At 35.7% G+C, this 21468-nt stretch overlaps 1 protein-coding gene across 1 annotated transcript; it reads left to right on the top strand.

The window, feature by feature from the left end:
* Positions 1-7631: 7631 nt before the first annotated feature.
* On the top strand, positions 7632-20812 carry LOTGIDRAFT_158615 (hypothetical protein; the record flags this gene model as incomplete). Its single annotated transcript, XM_009051764.1, has 3 exons — positions 7632-8324; positions 18970-19018; positions 20718-20812. The coding sequence occupies 3 exons, from the start codon at positions 7632-7634 to the stop codon at positions 20810-20812; spliced, it is 837 nt and encodes a 278-aa protein (XP_009050012.1).
* Between the last annotated feature and the right edge of the window lie 656 nt (positions 20813-21468).

The raw sequence follows: 21468 nt of genomic DNA on the forward strand, positions 1-21468 counted from the left end.
TGCAGCTGATTCAAATCTATCCGACATATGGAGGAGAAAGAATCCTGAAAAGATCGTTTTTACTCGAAATCAAACTGTGCAAGGGCATCTTAAACGATCAAGAATAGACTTTATTTTTGTTGTTTCCCCTTTATTGTGTTTTTGCACTTTTTGTTATATATCGCATACAACTCGAAGTGACACAGTTATGTTACTTGTTTTGAACAATTTGTATCTCAAAGACACTGCTTATTGTGAATTTATTGCAAAAAACTTTATGGTGGGATAATTTTAAGTATAAGGTGAAACAGAGAAGTATTTTTTATGCCAAAAATAAAAGGAAAAGAGTCAGGAGGAATTTTGGAACATTCATTAAATTTTCGTTATGGTCAAGCCAACCAAGATCCTGATTATATTACTCTCATATTTATGAATTAGGAAATGAATTGGAGAAGCATGAGAAATTGAAATGTCAAGGTGCTATTACACGATCGAAATCTGATATAGCTTTTGAAGCAGATAAATGTTCCAAATTTTTCCTTAATCTTGGACAGTTTCACCAAGGAACAAAATAATGTTGCTAGGAGCCTTAAGACTGCTGATGGTAAGATTGTTGAAAATATTCCTGATATTCTACAAGAGTCTGTGGAGTTTAATTAAAAATTGTATAGTGAAGAGTATGTTGATAGGAATTGTCAAAATCAATTATTTAGTTTAGTTGAAAATAAGCCTTTGGAAGAGGAAATCTATTCGTACCATGCTGATATTTGCCTTAAGGAGCTACAGTTTTCCTTAAATGGGATTATTTCAATCATGCTCAATCATGCTCAATACCTAATACAGATGTTGCTTCTTATATTTTGAACATACGGGATCTTATAGATTATGATGGTCTGGAGGACCGACCATTTTTTTTATTGAAACTAGACGCGGAGAAGGCATTTGATCGAGTCTCCCACCAGTTCTGTTCGTCCTGTATGTTTTTACCTCATGCCGCTTGTGAAGCCCATTGGGAAAATTTAGGCTATGAGCTCCAGTGGACTGATGTATGGAAATCTGTCTTTAATAATAAGAAAAGCTGTGCATTGATACAGATTTAAAAATTGTTCATAATATAATTTTGACGAATGTTAAGAAATGTAAAGTGGGACATCGAAAGCAAATATATATATATATCTATACATTACATACATACATACATACATACATACATCGGAGTCATTTGAATGGTCCTGTACTGCGGGTTTTGTACGATAAATATATCCCGCTGTCCTTGCACACTGCATAGCAGTTATCATGACTTTTCGATGAACAGTTCTCTAATTAGCCATATCACGTCAAAATGGAATGTGACTTAATATCATGCTTATTAATATTGATGAGCTGAATTATGACTTCCACGATATATTGGATAAATGGTTATCTTAGTTTTTCCTTTACTCATTTCTCAATTTGCCACAATGGTTTAATGAACACATGACAGTTAGGAATTCTAATACATATTCTGGAAGTTAAAAGTTGTAACGAGCCGTTTTCCAAAACGTTACAGATGCCTTTATTTAAACATACAAATAATGTCACATTGATATATTGATAGAAGCTCGTCGATTATTTCGAAGACCTTAGCCCTGAAACTGACGAATGGACATCGAGCTTCTAAGTCGAAAATGGCTTCTCCTGACGACAATCCAGACAACCACTGCCATATCAATTCAAGAAGTTTAGTTTTCAACATGTTCTTCGAGTTTCAAATGAAATGACATTTATATTAGCCTATTCCACTAACAGTTCATTTGCATCAGTGTATTGTGTTAAAGAAGTGAAACCAAAAGTGTTTTATTTGGAATCTTAAGTCAATATTTTTTTGATTTTTTTTTTTAAATCAAGATGCTTGTACTGAGTGAAGCATTCAATATTTCATTTAGGCCAATAATACCAAATTACTGATTAATGAGCCGACTATATACTTTGACATAATTGATTTGTTTCATACAACAATTTGTTATCGTTTCTATTTGTTAACATCACAAAATTAATATCAGGTAATTTCTAGAATGAATTAAATTTTTTATACATTTCTTTTCTATATTATCTCATTTTTATCGCTTTCTATTTAAAAAAAAAAGAAATAAATACTAATAATATGGACATAATACTCAGTTAACAATACATGTATAATAAAATAATGTTGAAGAAGGATATATAAAACACAAAATGATTGAAGAAGGTAGATGGATTTTTTAATTTATACATTGAGAAATATTCATTTTTGAATTTTAAAGTGGGTGTTAATAAATTTTGATACATTTGTTCTAAAACTTTTTATGTTAGTAGAAAATCGTATAGAAAGAGGTAAAGAGTTCCACAGAGAGGGACCTGTATATTTAAGACTATTTTTGAAGAGATGGTTTTTAGGTTTTGGTATTTTACGCCGTAAGTTTATTGAAGAGTATTTAGTATTTTTATATATTATGATATCATTCAGATAGGAAGGACATTTTTTGATGGAAATTTTGTAAAGAAATAAATATTTATTGAGAAGAAATCTTTTAGAAACAGTTAAAAGATTTAGAGTTTTAGCCTATGATTGATGTGTTGTGAAATTTTTTTCTCGAAGCGTTGAAGTGTGTATTTGTTTAAAAGCAAGTTTTTGTAATTTTCTCATTTGAAAGATTTTCTGCTTAAGGATTTTTGAAATATAATTGACATGCTCATTCCAATTTAGATGTTGGTCAATTACAATGCCTAAGAGTTTGAATTTAGGGACGTTTTCAATTTCAAAATTGTTAATAGTGATTTTTAATACATTTTCTGAAGATTTAAGTTTATATTTTGAGCCTATTAACATTGATTTAGTTTTATTTTCATTAATTAGCATAGCATTTTTATGGCACCAGTTGATTACTTTGTTGGTTTCAGTTTGAAGCGTAGTGTTTAATTCTGTTATGTCAGAAGAAGAAGAGTGAATGGTTGTAGCTACCAGTTTAGGCCTGGTGTTAGGCTAGTTTTGATTACGTTTTTGTATGTAATTGACCTGATTACGTCGCTAATTTTGTGGGTACGTTGTTTTTGGAAAAGAAACGGCATGGCTGTCGGAATTTTATTTTTGATGTAAATTTGGACTTTGCTTGGACGTGTTTGTGTCAGGTTTGGTACCTAACACTTGGAAACCTACTATTACTACTACTATTACTACTATTACTATTATTACTACTTATTGGAACTGTTTGGAACTATTATTAGAATTTGTCTATGTGATGGCTGTCACGACAAAATAGATTCATGCTGTATGGTGTATTTTGAATATTATTATGGATGAAAATTATTTGTTCTAATCTACTGACTCTTTATTCCCGAATCCTGTTCGGCTGATTGATGAACCCCTCAAAAGTACTGTACAATCTGTACAATGGTTGTATCGTCGGCAAATAAATCACAATTACTAGATAAATTTAAAGGGAGATCATTAAATAAGTAAGTAGTCCTTTATACAAAACACCAAAAAAAGTAAAGCAGAAGTCTTTCACGAACATTTGTTTACATTTGTGTCCGTTATGTCATTGGAAGTCTTCTCTTTTTATATACGTTGACACTATTTTCTCCACATTACCCATATTTGTTAATATCGACAAAACTTCAAGAGCCTGTTGTTGGATATTACCATTTCGTTTACTCCGATTACTGTGTCGGATCTGATTTTCAATTATTTGATTGTTTTGCTAACTTTTGTGTGGACATTATGAATCAAGTCAGTTTTGATAATAACACAACTACTAGTAAAGCTTGAAAATGATAATAGAAGATCCAAATAATTCTGCTGTTGCTAGTCGTGGCCTTTTGGTATTCTTCAGAAATTGAGAGTCGTAGAAATATCAAGATAGCATTGAGGTAACAGTAATTTACATGTTGATTGGCTATTCAGTTAAAAATGTTAACATTGATGTTTTGGATATTGTGTCAACATGTCTCATCGGGTAAAGAAAACAAAACAATTCAAAACAGAAAATAATAAAATAACTAAAAACCTGTTGCGTTATGAATTAATTCAATTTGATAACATTTTCTTTCTTTCAGTATGTCATTTCCACTTTATTTATGTTTTTATTATTTGTCCTTTTTTCAAACGAAGGTGTTAAAGTTTGTATTTGTTTTACAACATTTAGGTTAAAGAGGTGAAAAAGTGTGCGGAATATTTCCATTTCTAATGATGAATCGTGAATATTCCGAATAAAGCAGGCTACAACTAAAGAATGTGATGAGTGACGGCATTTTTATACGCCCACACGTAAGTATGGGCGTATATTGCAGTTGCCTCTGTCGGTCCCTCCGTCCGTCCGTTCACATTTACAATTCTCCATGGATTCTTTTAATTTTTGTATGTGTGTCAATATCATTATGAAGATGTGCACTATTGAATTTGGTGATGATCCGATGGTTTTCTTTAGAGATATCTGATAAAACTCTGATATCGCTTTCGTTTTTATTTTACTTTTTATACGCCCACATATCAATAGCCGTCGCCCCTGTCTGTCTGTCTTGGTGTGAGTGTTTGTAATCACCCAAGGACGAACCCTATTGAAAATCAGATGAATCGAAAAATATTTACTATGAGTTATTGCCCTTGTTCTTGAATTGTTTGTGGACACGATAGAGTGCGGACATGATAGAGAGCTGGTTTCTTTATTTTTTTTTTTTGCGAAACTTGGTGTGAGTGTTTGTTATCACCCAAGGATGAACCCTATTGAAAATGAGACGAATCGAAAAATATTTACTATGAGTTATTGCCCTTGTTCTTGAATTGTTTGTGGACACGAAAGAGAGGAGGTTTCTTGATGGATTTTGACGAATCTTGGTGTGAGTGTTTGTAATCACCAAAAGATGAACCCTATTGAAAATCAGACGAATCGAAAAATATTTACTATGAGTTGTTGCCCTTGTTCTTGAATTGTTTGTGGACACGATAGAGAGCTGGTTTCTTGATTGATTTTGACGAAACTTTGTGTGAGTGCTTGTAATCACCCAAGGACGAACCCTTTTGAAAATCAGATGAATCGAAAAATATTTACTATGAGTTATTGCCCTTGTTCTTGAATTGTTTGTGGACACGATAGAGAGCTGGTTTCTTGATGGATTTTGACGAAACTTGGTGTGAGTGTTTTTAATCACCCAAGAAAGAACCTCTTGAAAATCAGACGAATCGAAAAATATTTACTATGAGTTATTGCCCATGTTCTTGAATTGTTTGTGGACACGATAGAGTGTGGACACGATAGAGAGCTGGTTTCTTGATGGATTTTGACGAAACTTGGTGTGAGTGTTTGTGATCACCCAAGGATGAACCTTATTGAAAATCAGACGAATCGAAAAATATTTACTATGAGTTGTTGCCCTTGTTCTTGAATTGTTTGTGGACACGATAGAGAGCTGGTTTCTTGATTGATTTTGACGAAACTTGGTGTGAGTGTTTGTAATCACCCAAGGATGAACCCTATTGAAAATCAGATGAATCGAAAAATATTTACTATGAGTTATTGCCCTTATTCTTGAATTGTTTCTGGACACGATAGAGAGCTGGTTTCTTGATGGATTTTGGTGAAACTTGGTGTGAGTGTTTGTAATCACCCAAGGATGAACCCTTTTGAAAATCAGACGAATCTAAAAATATTTACTATTAGTTATTGCCCTTGTTCTTGAATTGTTTGTGGACACGATAGAGAGCTGGTTTCTTGATGGATTTTGACGAAACTTGGTGTGAGTGTTTTTAATCACCCAAGGATGAACCCTATTGAAAATCAAACGAATCGAAAAATATGTACGATGGCATCCCTTGATACAGTGTTTGTTTTACAGTTCACATTTATCTCTTTATCAAGCTGCTGGTGGGCGTATTCGCTTACGAGACTTGCCGCAAGCCTATGTTATTTAATCAGTTTGTCGCTGGAATGCTTTACGGAATATTTATTTATTTCTTCACAGTTTGAAAATATTTGATAACGAAATAACAAATATTAAGGTTATATTATCAAGCCTATCAAAAATATTGATATAAACTTACTCATCACCAATTTTTGATTACATTAATTGTATCTCTATTAAATGTGATCAGATCCAGTACTTGGGCGAATCTATCCCTTTAACACAACCTTGAATCGCTGTACATAATATCGTTAGAAAAAAACAGATTGACATTCTTTGAAATTTATTCATTTTAATATACGCTTCTTTGAATCTTTTTTTTTTCGCTTTATCTGAAAAATTTGTCTTCATTATTAAAATTAATCCAGCTTATCTTCTATCATTATTCAGTAAATGAAAAAAAAATTTGACAAATATAGGAAGGCAGAATAAAAAAAATTCAAAGTGATAACTACGCCAGATATTTTGAAATCAGAAACCCAAGGACAAATCAGTTGCCAGGCCCATTGTCCTTCTCATTTCAAAGATATTCGAGAGCAGAAAATTACAGTTGGCTTAAATGTACAGATCAATCCTTAGTTCTTTAACCTTGTTTGTCTATGTGTTCAAATATGCAAATAATAATAAAACTTACTATGATAGTTACTTCAGACTTAGAAGCTTTAAAATGATCTAAGTGATGAAAGAATCGAAAAAACAAAAAGTTGAAATACAAATTCATATACAAATGAGTAATTACATATTAAAAGAAAATATGTCAATATTACCACGTGGCTATTTAAATATTAGAGGCTGGTGTTCTGAATATATCTGTAGTTGTAAATATTTCTTGTATGATCAGATTATGTCGGACTATTGCTTAGCATGGAGAATTTAATCGTGTTCTGTAGCGGAAATCTTTGCTTAGCCAATCAGAAATAGCACGTGCATTACGTCATTTATTAGTCGATCAGCCATCTTTACATATTATCATTTTCATTCATAGTCATCATTCATCGTTCATATTTAAGTCGTAGTGACCTAACATCACTTTAGGGCAGGAGGAACACCATTTCCAGGTATTATATTGATGAATTAAGCATTTGTACGCATCTATAATGTATCGGTTATACATAATATCATTTTCAGTAAGAATGAACTAGAAATTAGCTTCCCGGTCCCGGTCAAGTGCAATAGTCCTGTCCAATATTTTAAGTCTCATATTTATGTCGATGTCCATGTCATATTATTGCTCATTTATTATTAAGGTCTATAATGTGTCAATTTACTATATTTTTAGTCATTATGCTCATATTTTATGTCATATTAGTAATTTACACTGTCTCCTTTTAGCATCGTCTGCTATTTTGAGACTGTAAGTCATACAAGCTACTGCGCTATTTTAGTGTCATATTAGTCTGTCAGTGTCAGTATTTGTCATTTATGTCATTTCAGAATATAGAAGTCTGTATACTGTTCACAAAGAAACTATGTTCGCCAACAACTAGGCCTAGTCAATAAAATAAAGTCATAAAGTCATCATTAGTCGTCAAGTCGTTTTTCTTTCGTGAACTGTATATGAACAGATATGTCGATAATCAGTTTCATATTACGGAATACCAGTCTGCCACATAATCCTGCAACATAATTGATATCGCCAGGGATCAACAACACAGTTCTGGAAATGTTCTCATCAAATGGTTAAAGGTCTTTAAGAACCAATTGAACGTGCTGTTAACTAGAATATCACGTCAAAGATGTCAGGTCAAGGTCAAAGTCAAGATATTCAAGAACCTACGTCAGTAGAGAATGCACAGATAGATGAGAGCGTGGATGATAAAATTACAGCTCTACGCAACCAAATGAAGCAATTACGTGGAAAGCTTACCCGCTCAATCAGCCGTGTTCAAACCAATATAAGAAAGGGTGAAACTGACTCTAAAAGATTAAAAAGGGAACTTAAACAAATAGTTCGCGATAATGAACAGTGCTCATTTGTTCATGGTGAAATTTATGAACTAACAGATCCAATTGATCATGGTCGACTTGATCAATGGGAGGCTGAACTGAACAATGATTTCTTTATTATTGACGAAATAATTAATGAACAATTAAAACCCATTGCTGATGATTCATCAACCCCGTCACATGATAGTGAGTCAAGTCAACAATCTCCTAATGGGAAGATACAGTCATTGCCTACCCCTAGTCGAGATCATCAAGTTCCTGTCGAGTCAAATAAGTCCAGTCAGCAGTCTCAGTCACTGTCCCAGTCAGTAGATGAAACATCAGATCACTTGTCAGAATCTGGAAGAGTTGTGTCAGAAATAAAGTCAGATGTCAAAGTCAAGGTTAAAACAGTAGATTCCTGGATTGATGAGCTAATCGAGTTTGAGGAAACCGTTCATAAAGATATCAACGCCAATTTGTCAATGTCACAGCTCTCTAGGGTGAATGGAGAGAAGCCAACTATTCATCATATGAACACTTTTCTACGTGCTGTGGTTAAAGCAGAGTTTGATCCAGACTTTGGAGATATTAAAAGGTCAGGTCCGTCCAAATCGAATGCAGTGCAGTCTAGTCAATTTAGGAAGTCAGTGTACGCCACGTCATGGGAAGATGGTGGTGAGTTACCAAGACGTCAAAATGTCAGAAACTGTTCTTTGTGTCACGGAGATCACCAATTATCAGACTCTGATAAGTTTAAAAACGTAGACATTAAACGAAAGTTCGAACATGTCACGTCGCAACATTTGTGTTTCGCATGTCTCACAGGAGGTCATAATATCTTTCGTTGTCGCAGAAACAAACCCTGTGGTGTTAATAACTGTCAACGTTCCCATAGTAAACTTTTACATTCAGAGCCTCTGATATCCAGTTCAGTGTTAGACCGTCGATCTATGCTACCTATTGTCAGAGTATCGTTTAAATCACCAAATGGTAGAGTCTTGCGAGGTAATGTTCTTATAGACAGTGGTTCAGGAACGACAACTATCCGCACTGGTTTCTCTAAAACCTTAGGTCTACAAGGCAGACGAGAACGAATAGACATTTCTGTTGTGGGTGGTCATCAATTCTCACAGAATTATAGTCGACGAGTCAAGTTCAAGATAGTAGCATTGGATGGTGTAGAAAAGTTTAATATAGAAGCTCATGAACTAGATAAGACTATTGTAGATGTTCCAGACTTAGATAGAGATTGGTTGCAGTCATTTAATCAATTAAGGGGACTCAATTGAGTCAAGTTCAAGATAGTAGCATTGGATGGTGTAGAAAAGTTTAATATAGAAGCTCATGAACTAGATAAGACTATTGTAGATGTTCCAGACTTAGATAGAGATTGGTTGCAGTCATTTAATCAATTAAGGGGACTTAACTTCAGTCAAACATCTGGTCCAGTTGATCTTATACTTGGAGTCCAATACACCCATCTGCATTTTGATGTGGAAAGACGCCTTGGTCTACCCTATGAACCTTTAGCCAAACGTTCACTACTTGGATGGTACGTAATCGGTCCTGTCAAGTAAACGTCTAGTCAATTGTCAGCAGTCACAATCTGTCATGTCGAAAGAGTCAACTTTGAGAAGTTCTACGAGTTCGAGTCACTTGGTATCAAAGCACTGGATTGTCAATGTCTTAAAATCCAGATGTCACGTCAAGATAAACAAGCCTTGGAGTCATTTGAGTCAACATGTCATATAAATGGTGAAAGATACGAGATAGGATTACCATGGCGGAAAGATCCTAAACATTTACCAAACAATTACGATCTGGCTGAGAAACGTCTTATCTCACTAGAAAAAAGAGATCCATTCAAATCACGTCTCTACAATGAAGTTATGGAAGATTACGTTAACAATGGATGGTCACAGATAGATCAGCCAGTTAGTCCAGTCTACTACTTGCCTCATCAGGGAGTTTATCGCCCAGAGAAGGTCAGCACACCTTTAAGGATAGTCTTTGATCCAGCCCATGAATACAAAGGTGTAAGTCTGAATTCATTCCTGCTAAAGGGACCATGCTTGATTGGTAACCTGTTTGCAGTACTTCTTCGATTCCGTGAGGAGCCTGTGGGAATTGTTGGAGATATTTCTAAGATGTTCCTGCAAGTTCTCCTACCCGAGCAAGAGAGCCAAGTTCATCGCTTCTTATGGAGAAACTTATATGTCACCAAGAAACCTGATATTTATCGTCTGCTTAGAGTCACCTTTGGAGACAAGTCGTCGCCTGACATGGCAAGCTTCGTCATTAATAGAATAGCTTCTGAACACCAGTCTACTTTTCCAGAAGCATCAGCCATCCTCCAAAGAGATCGATATATGGATGATTTGATCCACTCATGTCAAAGTCAGTTAGAAGCAGACGAGAGAATAATATAACTCAACGAAATCCTTGAAACTGGAAAGTTTCAAATAAAGGAATGGTATCGTTCGTCGAAATCAACTTCCTCATCCGATGAAGTCAACTTAGATGGTGAAAATGAGTTAAAAACGCTTGGTCTAGGATGGAATCCAGTCACAGATGTCGTAAAATTTACAGTCAAGCCAGTTAATGTCAACGTCTTTACCAAAAGAATCGTCTTGTCTAAAACACTATTTGACCCACTAGGTCTTGCTACTCCAGTCACTGTCAAGATGCGCATGGCTATGCAGGAAATATGGAGAAACAAAGAACTAGATTGGGATGATCGTCTGTCAGAAGAAGAGAGTAGGATATGGTCCATATTATTTGACGAAATGTATTGTCTCAACACCTTGTCATATCCGAGATGTCTCAAGCCTAAACAAGCCCATGGTCTACCAGAGCTCCATACGTTTTGTGACGCTAGTCGAAGAGCCTACGGTGCTGTTGTCTACATTGTACGGTCTACGTCAAACGGCCGAGAGATCCAGCTCGTCACATCTAAGGTTAGAGTATCACCCTTACGTCAGTCTACTATTCCACGTTTGGAGTTGATGGCAGTCCTTGTCGGAAGTCGTTTAGCCAAAACCGTGTTGAGAGTCAAGCCTAATAAAGTCGTCATATGGTCAGATTCACATGTAGTACTACATTGGATAGGGTCAGAGTCAGTCAACATGAAACCCTTTGTAGGAGTCCGTGTCACGGAAGTTCAGTCAACCTGGGACTTTCAATTATGTCCCGACAGAGTTAAACCCAGCAGATGATCTGAGCAGGGGTCTAACGGTTGATAAAATGCCAGAAAGATGGATGTCTGGTCCCGAATTTCTCAAACGTCCCGAGTCAGAATGGCCAGCACAGCCTACCTCATTGCCAGTCACAGATGAAAGTGAATTAAGGAAAGTCAAGCCTATATTGTCTGTAGTCCAGTCCTTAAGTCCTATAACAGATCCACAGAGATTTTCTAGTTATTCCAGATTGCTGAGAGTAACATCCTATTGTACAAGATTCATCGAAAGGTTAAAGGCAAAGGTACAGTCGAATCATCCGTCAGTAGACGGTCAAGATCTAACTAGCCAGTTAACGTCAGAAGAGATTGACAGATCAGAAGATTATTGGGTCAAGGTAATTCAAAAGTCACTATTGAATTACGAGGAAAACTTTAGAGATTTATGTCCTTATGTCGAAAATGGTGTGGTCAGAGTCGGGGGTCGATTACGTCATATCGCCTTATCATATGATCAACGTCATCCAGTCTTACTTCCTAGAGATAGTCATGTCGCAGAATTGGTTATTAGAGAGTATCATCAGAAGTCTGGTCATGCTGGAGCCGAGAGAACTCTTGCAGACGTCAGGCAAAAATACTGGATACCCCATGGTCGAAAAGTCGTCAAGAAGGTCGTCAAGTCCTGTGTGGTCTGTCGAAAGCTACGCCAGATACCATGTCAAACTTTAATGGGAGATTTTCCAGCTGAAAGGTTAAGACCTTTATCTCCTCCATTTACTACTACTGGAGTAGATCTATTTGGTCCCTTTATGCTGAAGTATGGTCGCAACAAATCCATAAAGGCATGGGGAGCTATCTTCACTTGTTCAACAACTAGAGCCATACATCTGGAAATTGTCCAGGATTTGTCTACACAATCCTTCTTATTCGCCTTGAGAAGATTTTCAGCACATCATGGATGGCCTAAAACGTTCATCTCGGACAATGGTCCAATTTCATAGGAGCCCAGAAAGAGCTAGCCAAACTTTTCACAGAGGGACGGAAGCAGCTTGAAGAATTTGTTGTCGTCCATAGAATAGCTTGGAAATTCATAACTCCTTTAAGCCCACATCAAGGAGGATTTTACGAAAGTCTTATTAAACAAGTCAAGAAGAATATACAAGTTGTCATTGGTCATCAGATCCTGTCATGGAATGAAATGTCAACAGTCTTTGTCGAAGCCGAGAGTTTGATAAACAGTCGTCCTTTAGGATACACCAAATGATCCACAACCAATTACTCCGAACCATTTCCTTCTTGGTCGAGCAACAACTGAAATACCTTCAGGTCCGTTCGAAGAGACAAAGGATTTTCGGAAGAGATATCTTTTTGTGCAGTCCTTAATCAATTTATTTTGGAATAGATTCATACGGGAGTACATCCCAACACTTCAGAGACGTTCAAAATGGCTGACCAAAGGTCGTCAGATGAAAATAGACGATGTAGTACTACTGATTGACAATTCTTGTGCAATAGCTAAGTGGAATTTAGCCCGAGTTATTGAGGTTTTTCCGGGTCCAGATGGTCTCATCTGGAATGTGTTAATAAAAAAACAACATGGGGAATATAAGCGATCTATTCAGGAATGTGTGCTCATTTTGGAATCATAGACTTTTCTTTCGTCTCCCCAGGGTTGTTCTGAATATATCTGTAGTTGTAAATATTTCTTGTATGATCAAATTATGTCGGACTATTGCTTAGCATGGAGAATTTAATCGTGTTCTGTAGAGGAAATCATTGCTTAGCCAATCAGAAATAGCACGTGCATTACGTCATTTATTAGTCGATCAGCCATCTTTACATATTGTCATTTTCATTCATAGTCATCATTCATCGTTCATATTTAAGTCGTAGTAACCTAACATCACTTTAGGGCAGGAGGAACACCATTTCCAGGTATTATATTGATGAATTAAGCATTTGTACGCATCTATAATGTATCGGTTTATACATAATATCATTTTCAGTAAGAATGAACTAGAAATTAGCTTCCCGGTCCCGGTCAAGTGCAATAGTCCTGTCCAATATTTTAAGTCTCATATTTATGTCGATGTCCATGTCATATTATTGCTCATTTATTATTAAGGTCTATAATGTGTCAATTTACTATATTTTTAGTCATTATGCTCATATTTTATGTCATATTAGTAGTTTACACTGTCTCCTTTTAGCATCGTCTGCTATTTTGAGACTGTAAGTCATACAAGCTACTGCGCTATTTTAGTGTCATATTAGTCTGTCAGTGTCTTATTATTTGTCATTTATGTCATTTCAGAATATAGAAGTCTGTATACTGTTCACAAAGAAACTATGTTCGCCAACAACTAGGCCTAGTCAATAAAATAAAGTCATAAAGTCATCATTAGTCGTCAAGTCGTTTTTCTTTCGTGAACTGTATATGAACAGATATGTCGATAATCAGTTTCATATTACGGAATACCAGTCTGCCACATAATCCTGCCACATAATTGATATCGCTAGGGATCAACAACAGCTGGCCGTTCAGGACTACAGATGTTTGTAAACGAAGTCAATGAAAAAAAGAACTTCGTTAGATATGGATCTAAAATGATAAATGATAAAATGAATGCATGGACATGTGTCAGAATTATCTCACAAAGTCTCTACCTTTAAGGACTATATTTAGGTCACAATATTACTATCATTTGACAATTAACTGCTTAATACCGGAAGTACAGGGTCTCGCCCAAGAAGACACAACGAAATTCACCATTCATTACTAAGTCAGATCCAGCTTACGGAAGCTGCCGAGAATTGTCGAATGATAATTCCGGGGTAATTGAACTCTTCTAACAATGAGCATTCAGCCGTGCAATTCCACGTATCGTTAATTTGACTAAAAATTCCATATGCTAAAATGATGGTTTAACGGATTATACAATAATTTAACATAATATATATATTGTTGACCTAAAACTAGGCTACCGGTTAAAAATTTAACATACATTATTATAGTCTCAAGAGATGCTGATAAGCCACTCAATTTTCATAAATTTCTATTATGCCTGGTGTGTAGATGCTATTAGGGGTAATCTGAATGCCTACTCTCTGTTTTCGCTTATTTTGTAGAGCAACCTCAATAGTGTCCAAAATCACTGCTTAAGAAAGTCAATATGTCAATATATGGCTCTGACTTTCCTCCCTTAAGAATGCCGTCTTTCGCCCCCCTCGGAACGTTTTAATTAAACCTTTGAATGCCGTCTTTCGCGGACAAATGGTCAGCATTTGATTGGAAGGTGATTCATTCAGTGCAGCTGATTGAGTTAGCTTCGCGGTGATGGCAGGTGAGGAATCTGGGGTACCTGTGGTTATGACCTTGTGGTGATGGCGGGAAAGGAATCAGTTGGTACCCTTTGTAATGGCAGGACAAGAATAAGGTGTACCCGTGGTGAGGGTGTGACAGGAATCTATGATACCCGTGGTGATGGTGGGGCCGGAATCTGGGATACCTGTGAAACTGTCTTAGATGAAGTCGAATTTTACAATGTCGAATGTGGCACGGACCATGACCTATGGGAACAAAATTCGGGCACTAGTGACAGCGGCAACTGTATCATTAGCTGTATCATTAGTCTCTATATGTAGGCTGAAGAGCGTTTCGTGAAAATGAGCAGTCATGTAAACAAGTGAGTTTGGTTCTGATGGTTCTCCCGGTAAGTGCAGATGATCTGGTGCTCTAACAGGGTGTCTTAAAGCTACATCTGGTACAAGGGTCTGTTTGTCTGACACGTGAATGATTGTGAACCTGTAACCTAGGTTTTTTTCATAAGGTTGAGAAGTCCTCTTATATTGATATCTGTCATTGATGTTTCGTTCAGAATCTAGACTAGAGTAGTGGTTGTTTTACTGAAACACTGACCGTACTTTTGCCTCAAGAAGAATACAATACGATCAGCAGACCAATCCGTAGCCAGGCATGTCATACGAGTAGGGCCAAGGTCATTTACCAATTTAATATGCGACTTAAAAGCAAACACCCAGGTCTAACACAAGATGCCACAAACTGAAGTTTCCCAAGTAAGGATTGGATATCTTTCAGATTGCAATGTTAGTTCCAATGTTAACTAATTCGTGATTAAGATTGCAATTTCTTGAAGTCGCTTTCTGGTTACACTAAGAATACAATTTTAGGTATGAAAAAGAAAAGAAACACTGCTTTATCCATGACCAGTTGACCGAAGACCTATGCTTAGAAACTTGTCAGAGAAACTTTTCCATACCATGGGATTACTGCCAGATTATAATCACCAGATAAATTGGGATTTGACGATAGGCTCTCTTTAAGTCTCTTTTAAATGGTAAGCAGCTCCCGTCCTTGGTGATATCAACTAAATCGGCCACAATGGGGTATTTCAAGTCTTCACGTTCGCGTAAGTAGGAATCTTTAAAATACCATTATTCATAGAAATTCCTGGAAGGAAACTTAAATCCATTTATTACTCTACGTTCAGTGCCATTTTAGGAAGGTCCCCTGTGATTCTGAAATTCTGAAGTTGTGGGAATTTGCAAGAAAAACCTACATGAAAGCCAAATTGTACAAGATCGCATATAACAGAATCTTTATAACCTGCCAATTTCTGTCTTAGAAAGTCTACGTTTAATTTAGTATAAACGGGAATTTTACAGCATATAAAATTTGGTAAACACGAATAAAATTAAAGTATTAACTTTTCTTTTCTTCTCAAACTGAACGGATTCATCGATTGCTGACTTATTTTTTAAATTCTGAATATAGTTTTTAGTTTGATAAAGTGTGGTATGCATACTTTTTTAAGCAATGGTCACTATTAAACACAAATAAAAGACGTAGGACAAGTGTATTCCAAGACGTTCTATTCCTTAAAGGAGGTTAAATTTCGAGATTAATCGATGTCAAATGAATTATCCGAGTCGGTCCATATATGAAGCACACTCCGAGGCCGACCGCTTATGCTGTAGGTATGGCCAGACCTTTGCACGCATATTGCGCTGAGGTCTGGGCTTCTGGCTGGCTTCAAGCAAACTTGTTCCAGAATGTTCTTCTCAGCATATGCCATGTTATTATGTCGCCAAACACGTGCTCTACTATCTGATATGAACAACAGAAAGCGACTCTCATCAGGCCAATGAACTTTCCACCATGATGTAATGTCCAGTGATGACGTGTTTTACACCATGTCAATCGAGCTGCCTCGTGTCTACGCGAAAGCAGAGGTATCCAACAGCCTTTACGGACAGTTCTGTGGCATGAGCTATTTTGCTATTTTATGCGCTAAACTGCACCTAAGTGGCATAACGGTGCTTGGTGCAAAAGAAAAGCGTCGTAGAGTCTTCATAAGAGCACATTCTCTTGCTGATGTACATATCTACCAGATCGATGGCGGTCCCTGACATCATTTGTTTGACGATGCTTTCGTAATAAATAACTGATGGTTGAAGGATGGTGACTCAGCTGCAATCCAGCCTTTCTCATCGACATACATATATCAAGCCAATAACTTGCCATGTTTTTGCTGTACTGAGTTGAGCCATTGCTAAATTCTGACAGTAAACAATTACTTGTAAAGTTTACTAAATACACTGACAGGTCTCAAAACATGTTTTTCACGTTGCAAGGGATACGTGTTTTCTTTGTGCCGTAGATCGATCACGTGCGTTTCATCATCACTGGTATGGAGGGCACGTCATGCCATAATTTTCATTACAATAATGGCTCTATATATAGATGTCAATAGGTTCACTTGACTCCTGACATATCTTCTTGAGCAAGCTAGTCTTTCTTCTCTCTCTACACTCAATTTTTGTAAATTTATTAAAATATCCAATTCCCCTGAGACAAAAAGATTAAGCGGCAAATCAGCGAAGTGATAGTATAAACTTACTTGTATGTTGAGGAAATCGTGAGGCCAACGTTGTAAGAAAACGACAATTTCGCTGGATCTCGCTTGAATTCCAGAATTTGTTGTAGCTTTGCCCGTCCTAATTTCAACCTCCCGACATAATTGTGACATTTTCCTCAGATCTGGGAGTTTCAGTCCAGATTTTACTTTCTAAATGGTTGGCCTATACCGTTTGTCGACGTTACAATTTTCATCTCTTCTAAATTCTAATTCAAATCATAGCATTTGCAATGCGCAGTTGCTAGTAGTTGGTCATTGGATTGTTGGATATTACCTTTTTGTTTACTCCGTTTACTGTGTCGGATCTGATCAGTTGTTGCTAGAAGCGGCATAATCTTCAGAAATTGCGAGTCATAGAAATCACGCTAGTAAACCTCCTTATTAGACCCTAATTCCACGGGCTCTTGCTTTGCCTCACAAGATGGCATTCACGTAATTGTGGAAATCTAATGTGTCACACGTCCTGACTGTTTTTAAATTCTCTTAACTCTAAAATAAAAACAGCAATTTACATGTAGATTGGCGTAACAATTCAGTTAAAAATGTTAACATTGAAGATTTTGACATTGTGTCAACATAGAATTTAAGTCTCATCGGGCAAAGAAAACAAAACAATTCAAACCAAAAAATTATAAAATAACAGAAGGACCTGCTTTGTTATGAGTTAATTCAATTTTATATATTCGTTAGAAGACGTTTTCCTTATTCAAGCATATCATTCCACTATATTTATGTTTTTACTTTTTGTCCATTTTTTAAAAAAATAAAAATAAACAGGGAGCTGAAGTTCGTATATGTTTTGGTGAAAACTTGTGCAAAACATTAACATTGTTAGTGATTAATCGTGAATTTTCAGAAAAAATGCAGACTGAAACTAATGAATTTGATGAGTGACAGCATTTAATTACCTTAGTATGTAGCTGAAAAAGGGATATATTTTTCACCTTAACCTTGATGGACTTTTTACTACCCTCGAAAATGAACAAATACGTGTATGTGGTCCTGATCTCGATATTTTAAACTTGCAAATAACACCTCCTGAAAGCGATAAAAGCATATCTCTTATGTCATCTGAAAAGGCTACCGATATAGATGGAATATGTGTACAAATGATAAAGAAGTCAAAACAATTACTTTTGCCAACTCTCTGTCATATTTTCAATCTTGTGTATAGCACGGGAGTTTACCCGGCGGACTGGAACAATGCCATTATCTGCCCAGTGAATAAAAAGGGCCCGAAAGACTCCCCTGAAAACTTTAGAGGTATATCCCTCCTTCCTGTAGTGGGGAAAATTTTCATAAAAACATTAAATATTAGAATAACAAGATGGTGTAACGTTACTGAGCAATTGGTTGAATATCAAGCTGGATTTCGAAAGTGTTATAGCACAATTAACAATTATAATATATTCAACCTTCAAGGGTGTATAAGCAAATATATTTCAAAACTTAGAGGGTGCCTTTACGTCATATTTATCGATTTCAAATCTGCTTTCGACACTGTACAACCTCCATTGCTCTGACAGGTTTTGAGATACCGAGGAATACAGGGGAAATTCTTACATATAATTGAATACATGTATAAAACGTGTAAATCCTGTGTCCAAACTACTAGCGGACTAACGAATTTGTTCAGTTGTAATATTGGCACACGGCAAGGGTGCATGATTAGTCCCTAATACATGATTAGTCCCTGTACATTAATGAATTTGTCCATTGTCTAAACGATTCTCAGTGTAACAGTGTCTATAATTCAGATGCATTATGTTATGTCATGTTATGTAAGAACTGGACAACACACGTAAAATGTCTACTCTTTACGTATGGGTTTGGATTTGTTTGGAATTGCCAAGGAGTAGGCAATGTAAATTGATTTATATATGTTTTCAAACAGAGAATTCGTGATTGCTGCAGACAAACTTGGCATTCTAGTCTGAATGAAGTAATTTATTAACCAAATATTTTTCATATAAAGTAGAATTAGAACGAGAAAGGTATTTGTTTTCAATTCAAAATGACAAATATAAACAGGCTATAGTTAAATTCAGGACAAATGGCACTACTCCAATGTACATTAAAGGTAATTGGCAAGGTTTAGAGTATAAGGATAGTGTATGACCAGTGTGTGATCAGAGGGAAGTAGAACACCAATTCCATGAATCATAACTTGTCCTTGTTACACCAAGTATTTTATAAACTTCATGTCTAATGCCAATCCTGAAGTTGTAAATAATTTCACAAACGTTCACTGTTGAAATACACTGTCCAGGTAAAATCACGTCAAGTATTTTTTGATTCAGCAATTCTTAAATTTGATTCAAAATGGTTTTTTTCTGTCGCCAGGTCAACGTATGGAAAAAAATAATAATAAATAAACAAAACATAATAAAACTATATCAGAAAGATCTCTTATTTGTTACCAATTTTTCAGGTTACATAATTTTATCTCTATCAGATGTGATCAGATTCAGTACGAATATATCCCTTTAACACAACCTTGAACCACTGTACATAACATCATTAGGAAACAGATAAGCATTCTTTGAATTTAATTCACATTAATATACGCTTCTTTGAAATGTTTTTTTTTTTGTTATTCCTCAGTATTATTATTATTCCAGCTTTTCTCCTATTCAGTGAATAAATAAAAACATTGATAAATGTGTGGTAAGCCTGAAAACAAAATGTTCATATTGATAATTTCACCAATAGTGAATGGTAGTAAGATATGTCTTTATTTTTTTCTTCTTTCTGAAACATACAAAAACATAGTTATTTCATTTACAGAATAATGCTATTATCTTTGCTTAAGCGTACAGGTCAGTCATTAGTTCTTAAACCTTGCTTGTCTATGTGTTCAAATTTTATTTGGCAACACCGAATATGCAAATAATAATAAGACTTACTATGATAGTTACGTAGCCCCGTGTTCAGTGTGTGACTTAGACACTTTAAAATAATCGAAATAATGGAATTAAGAAACACCTCTCGAAGCCAATGAGGCAAAACATATCGATGTCGTGCAATACGTTACATTATCATCTACCTCTAGGACTTTTAACTCATTGTGAAAGCTTAAATATGAACAGAAACGAGTTGAAAAAAAATGAAGACGCCATGGTTGGTTCATCATACCATATGAATCAATATTTCCATAAGTCAGATTAGAAGTAATGATTTTCAAAATACAAACTTTAGATTACAATTTATACATGACCCATCTCCAGATTGCCTGTCTGAACTCTTTTTAGCACAATTACCAACCAATTCAAATATCAGAACTGAAATAAGCTAATTTTTTTAAATCCCCCAAATTTAGCCTATGAAGATAAATGTATAATATTTTTATAGACTCCAAGGCCGATGAAAGATTTATTAAATTATCCTTAAGAAGATAAATCTTTCACAATGTTTTTAAGTAATTAAAGACTGTATTTTAACCATTAGTATAATATTACCAATTATAGTGGTTTTATGTGCAAGTTACTTGTACCGTTAGTAATTATATGACTTAAAATACGTCGACATAGAAACATGTTGAAAGGATTATGCGATTAGAAGAACAATATATTAAAGTAGATCGCAAATAAATTGACGCCATATGAAGATAATGTCACGTGTTAGGTCTTTGTTGATTATGAGTGCTGAAGGTCTTATCATAAACTGATCTTCTTGTCCGAAACTTTCTGACTCGCCAGTTACCAACATTTACAGATGTTTGCATCTCTAGAAGTGTATTTATCTTAATAGCCCCTTCTTTAACTTCATTTTTTTTTCAGGTCTTCGAGTTTTCCAACAGATAACAGATAATCTAACCAAACCAAACCAAACCAACGACTACCATTCGACTACCAATCAACAAGAAATACCATGATCAGAACGAGTTTGGAAGAATGAAGGAGTAACTCACGCCACACCATCCAGGGCCGAGTTTCACCGCCATGTCATTCGACCCGACCAGATCTAACGAAGAATCAACAACCAAACCAACAACACCGAATCATCCAATTTGATCCAATCCAACTACCAACTACTACGACTACCAACAACTACCTAGTTTGCGATATCAGCATCAGCTGGAAGCGAACGTTAACTCGTCATCTACCTACCTACCTACCTCTTTAACTTCAGATAAAAATTTGCTCTATTTAACGCCGAATGATGATGTATGCGTATCTCTCTACATCATTGTTGCGTTTATCAAACTTTCATTATGTTTTTAGATTATGGAAATAGTGCCTCGTCTACCTGTCAATAACAGCAACCAGAAGCAAAGAATATACACACTGGGAAGCGCACCCAAGATAATAGAAATATTAAGTAGGCAAAAGAGAGGTTTTTCAAATTTTTTACTACCCAAAATAATAGACAGCACCCTTATCTACAAACCAACAAGAAATACACCTGTCGAGAAATGCTATCAATGATCAAAGGTTCGTATCTACATCTTCAACCATACAATTTTATGCGATGTTTAAATCCGAGTGTAATCAAAAATCAGTACAAAAAATTAATTATGAAAAATCTGTG

This window comes from Lottia gigantea (assembly GCF_000327385.1).
Source record: "Lottia gigantea unplaced genomic scaffold LOTGIsca_17, whole genome shotgun sequence".
Classification (NCBI taxonomy): domain Eukaryota; kingdom Metazoa; phylum Mollusca; class Gastropoda; family Lottiidae; genus Lottia; species Lottia gigantea.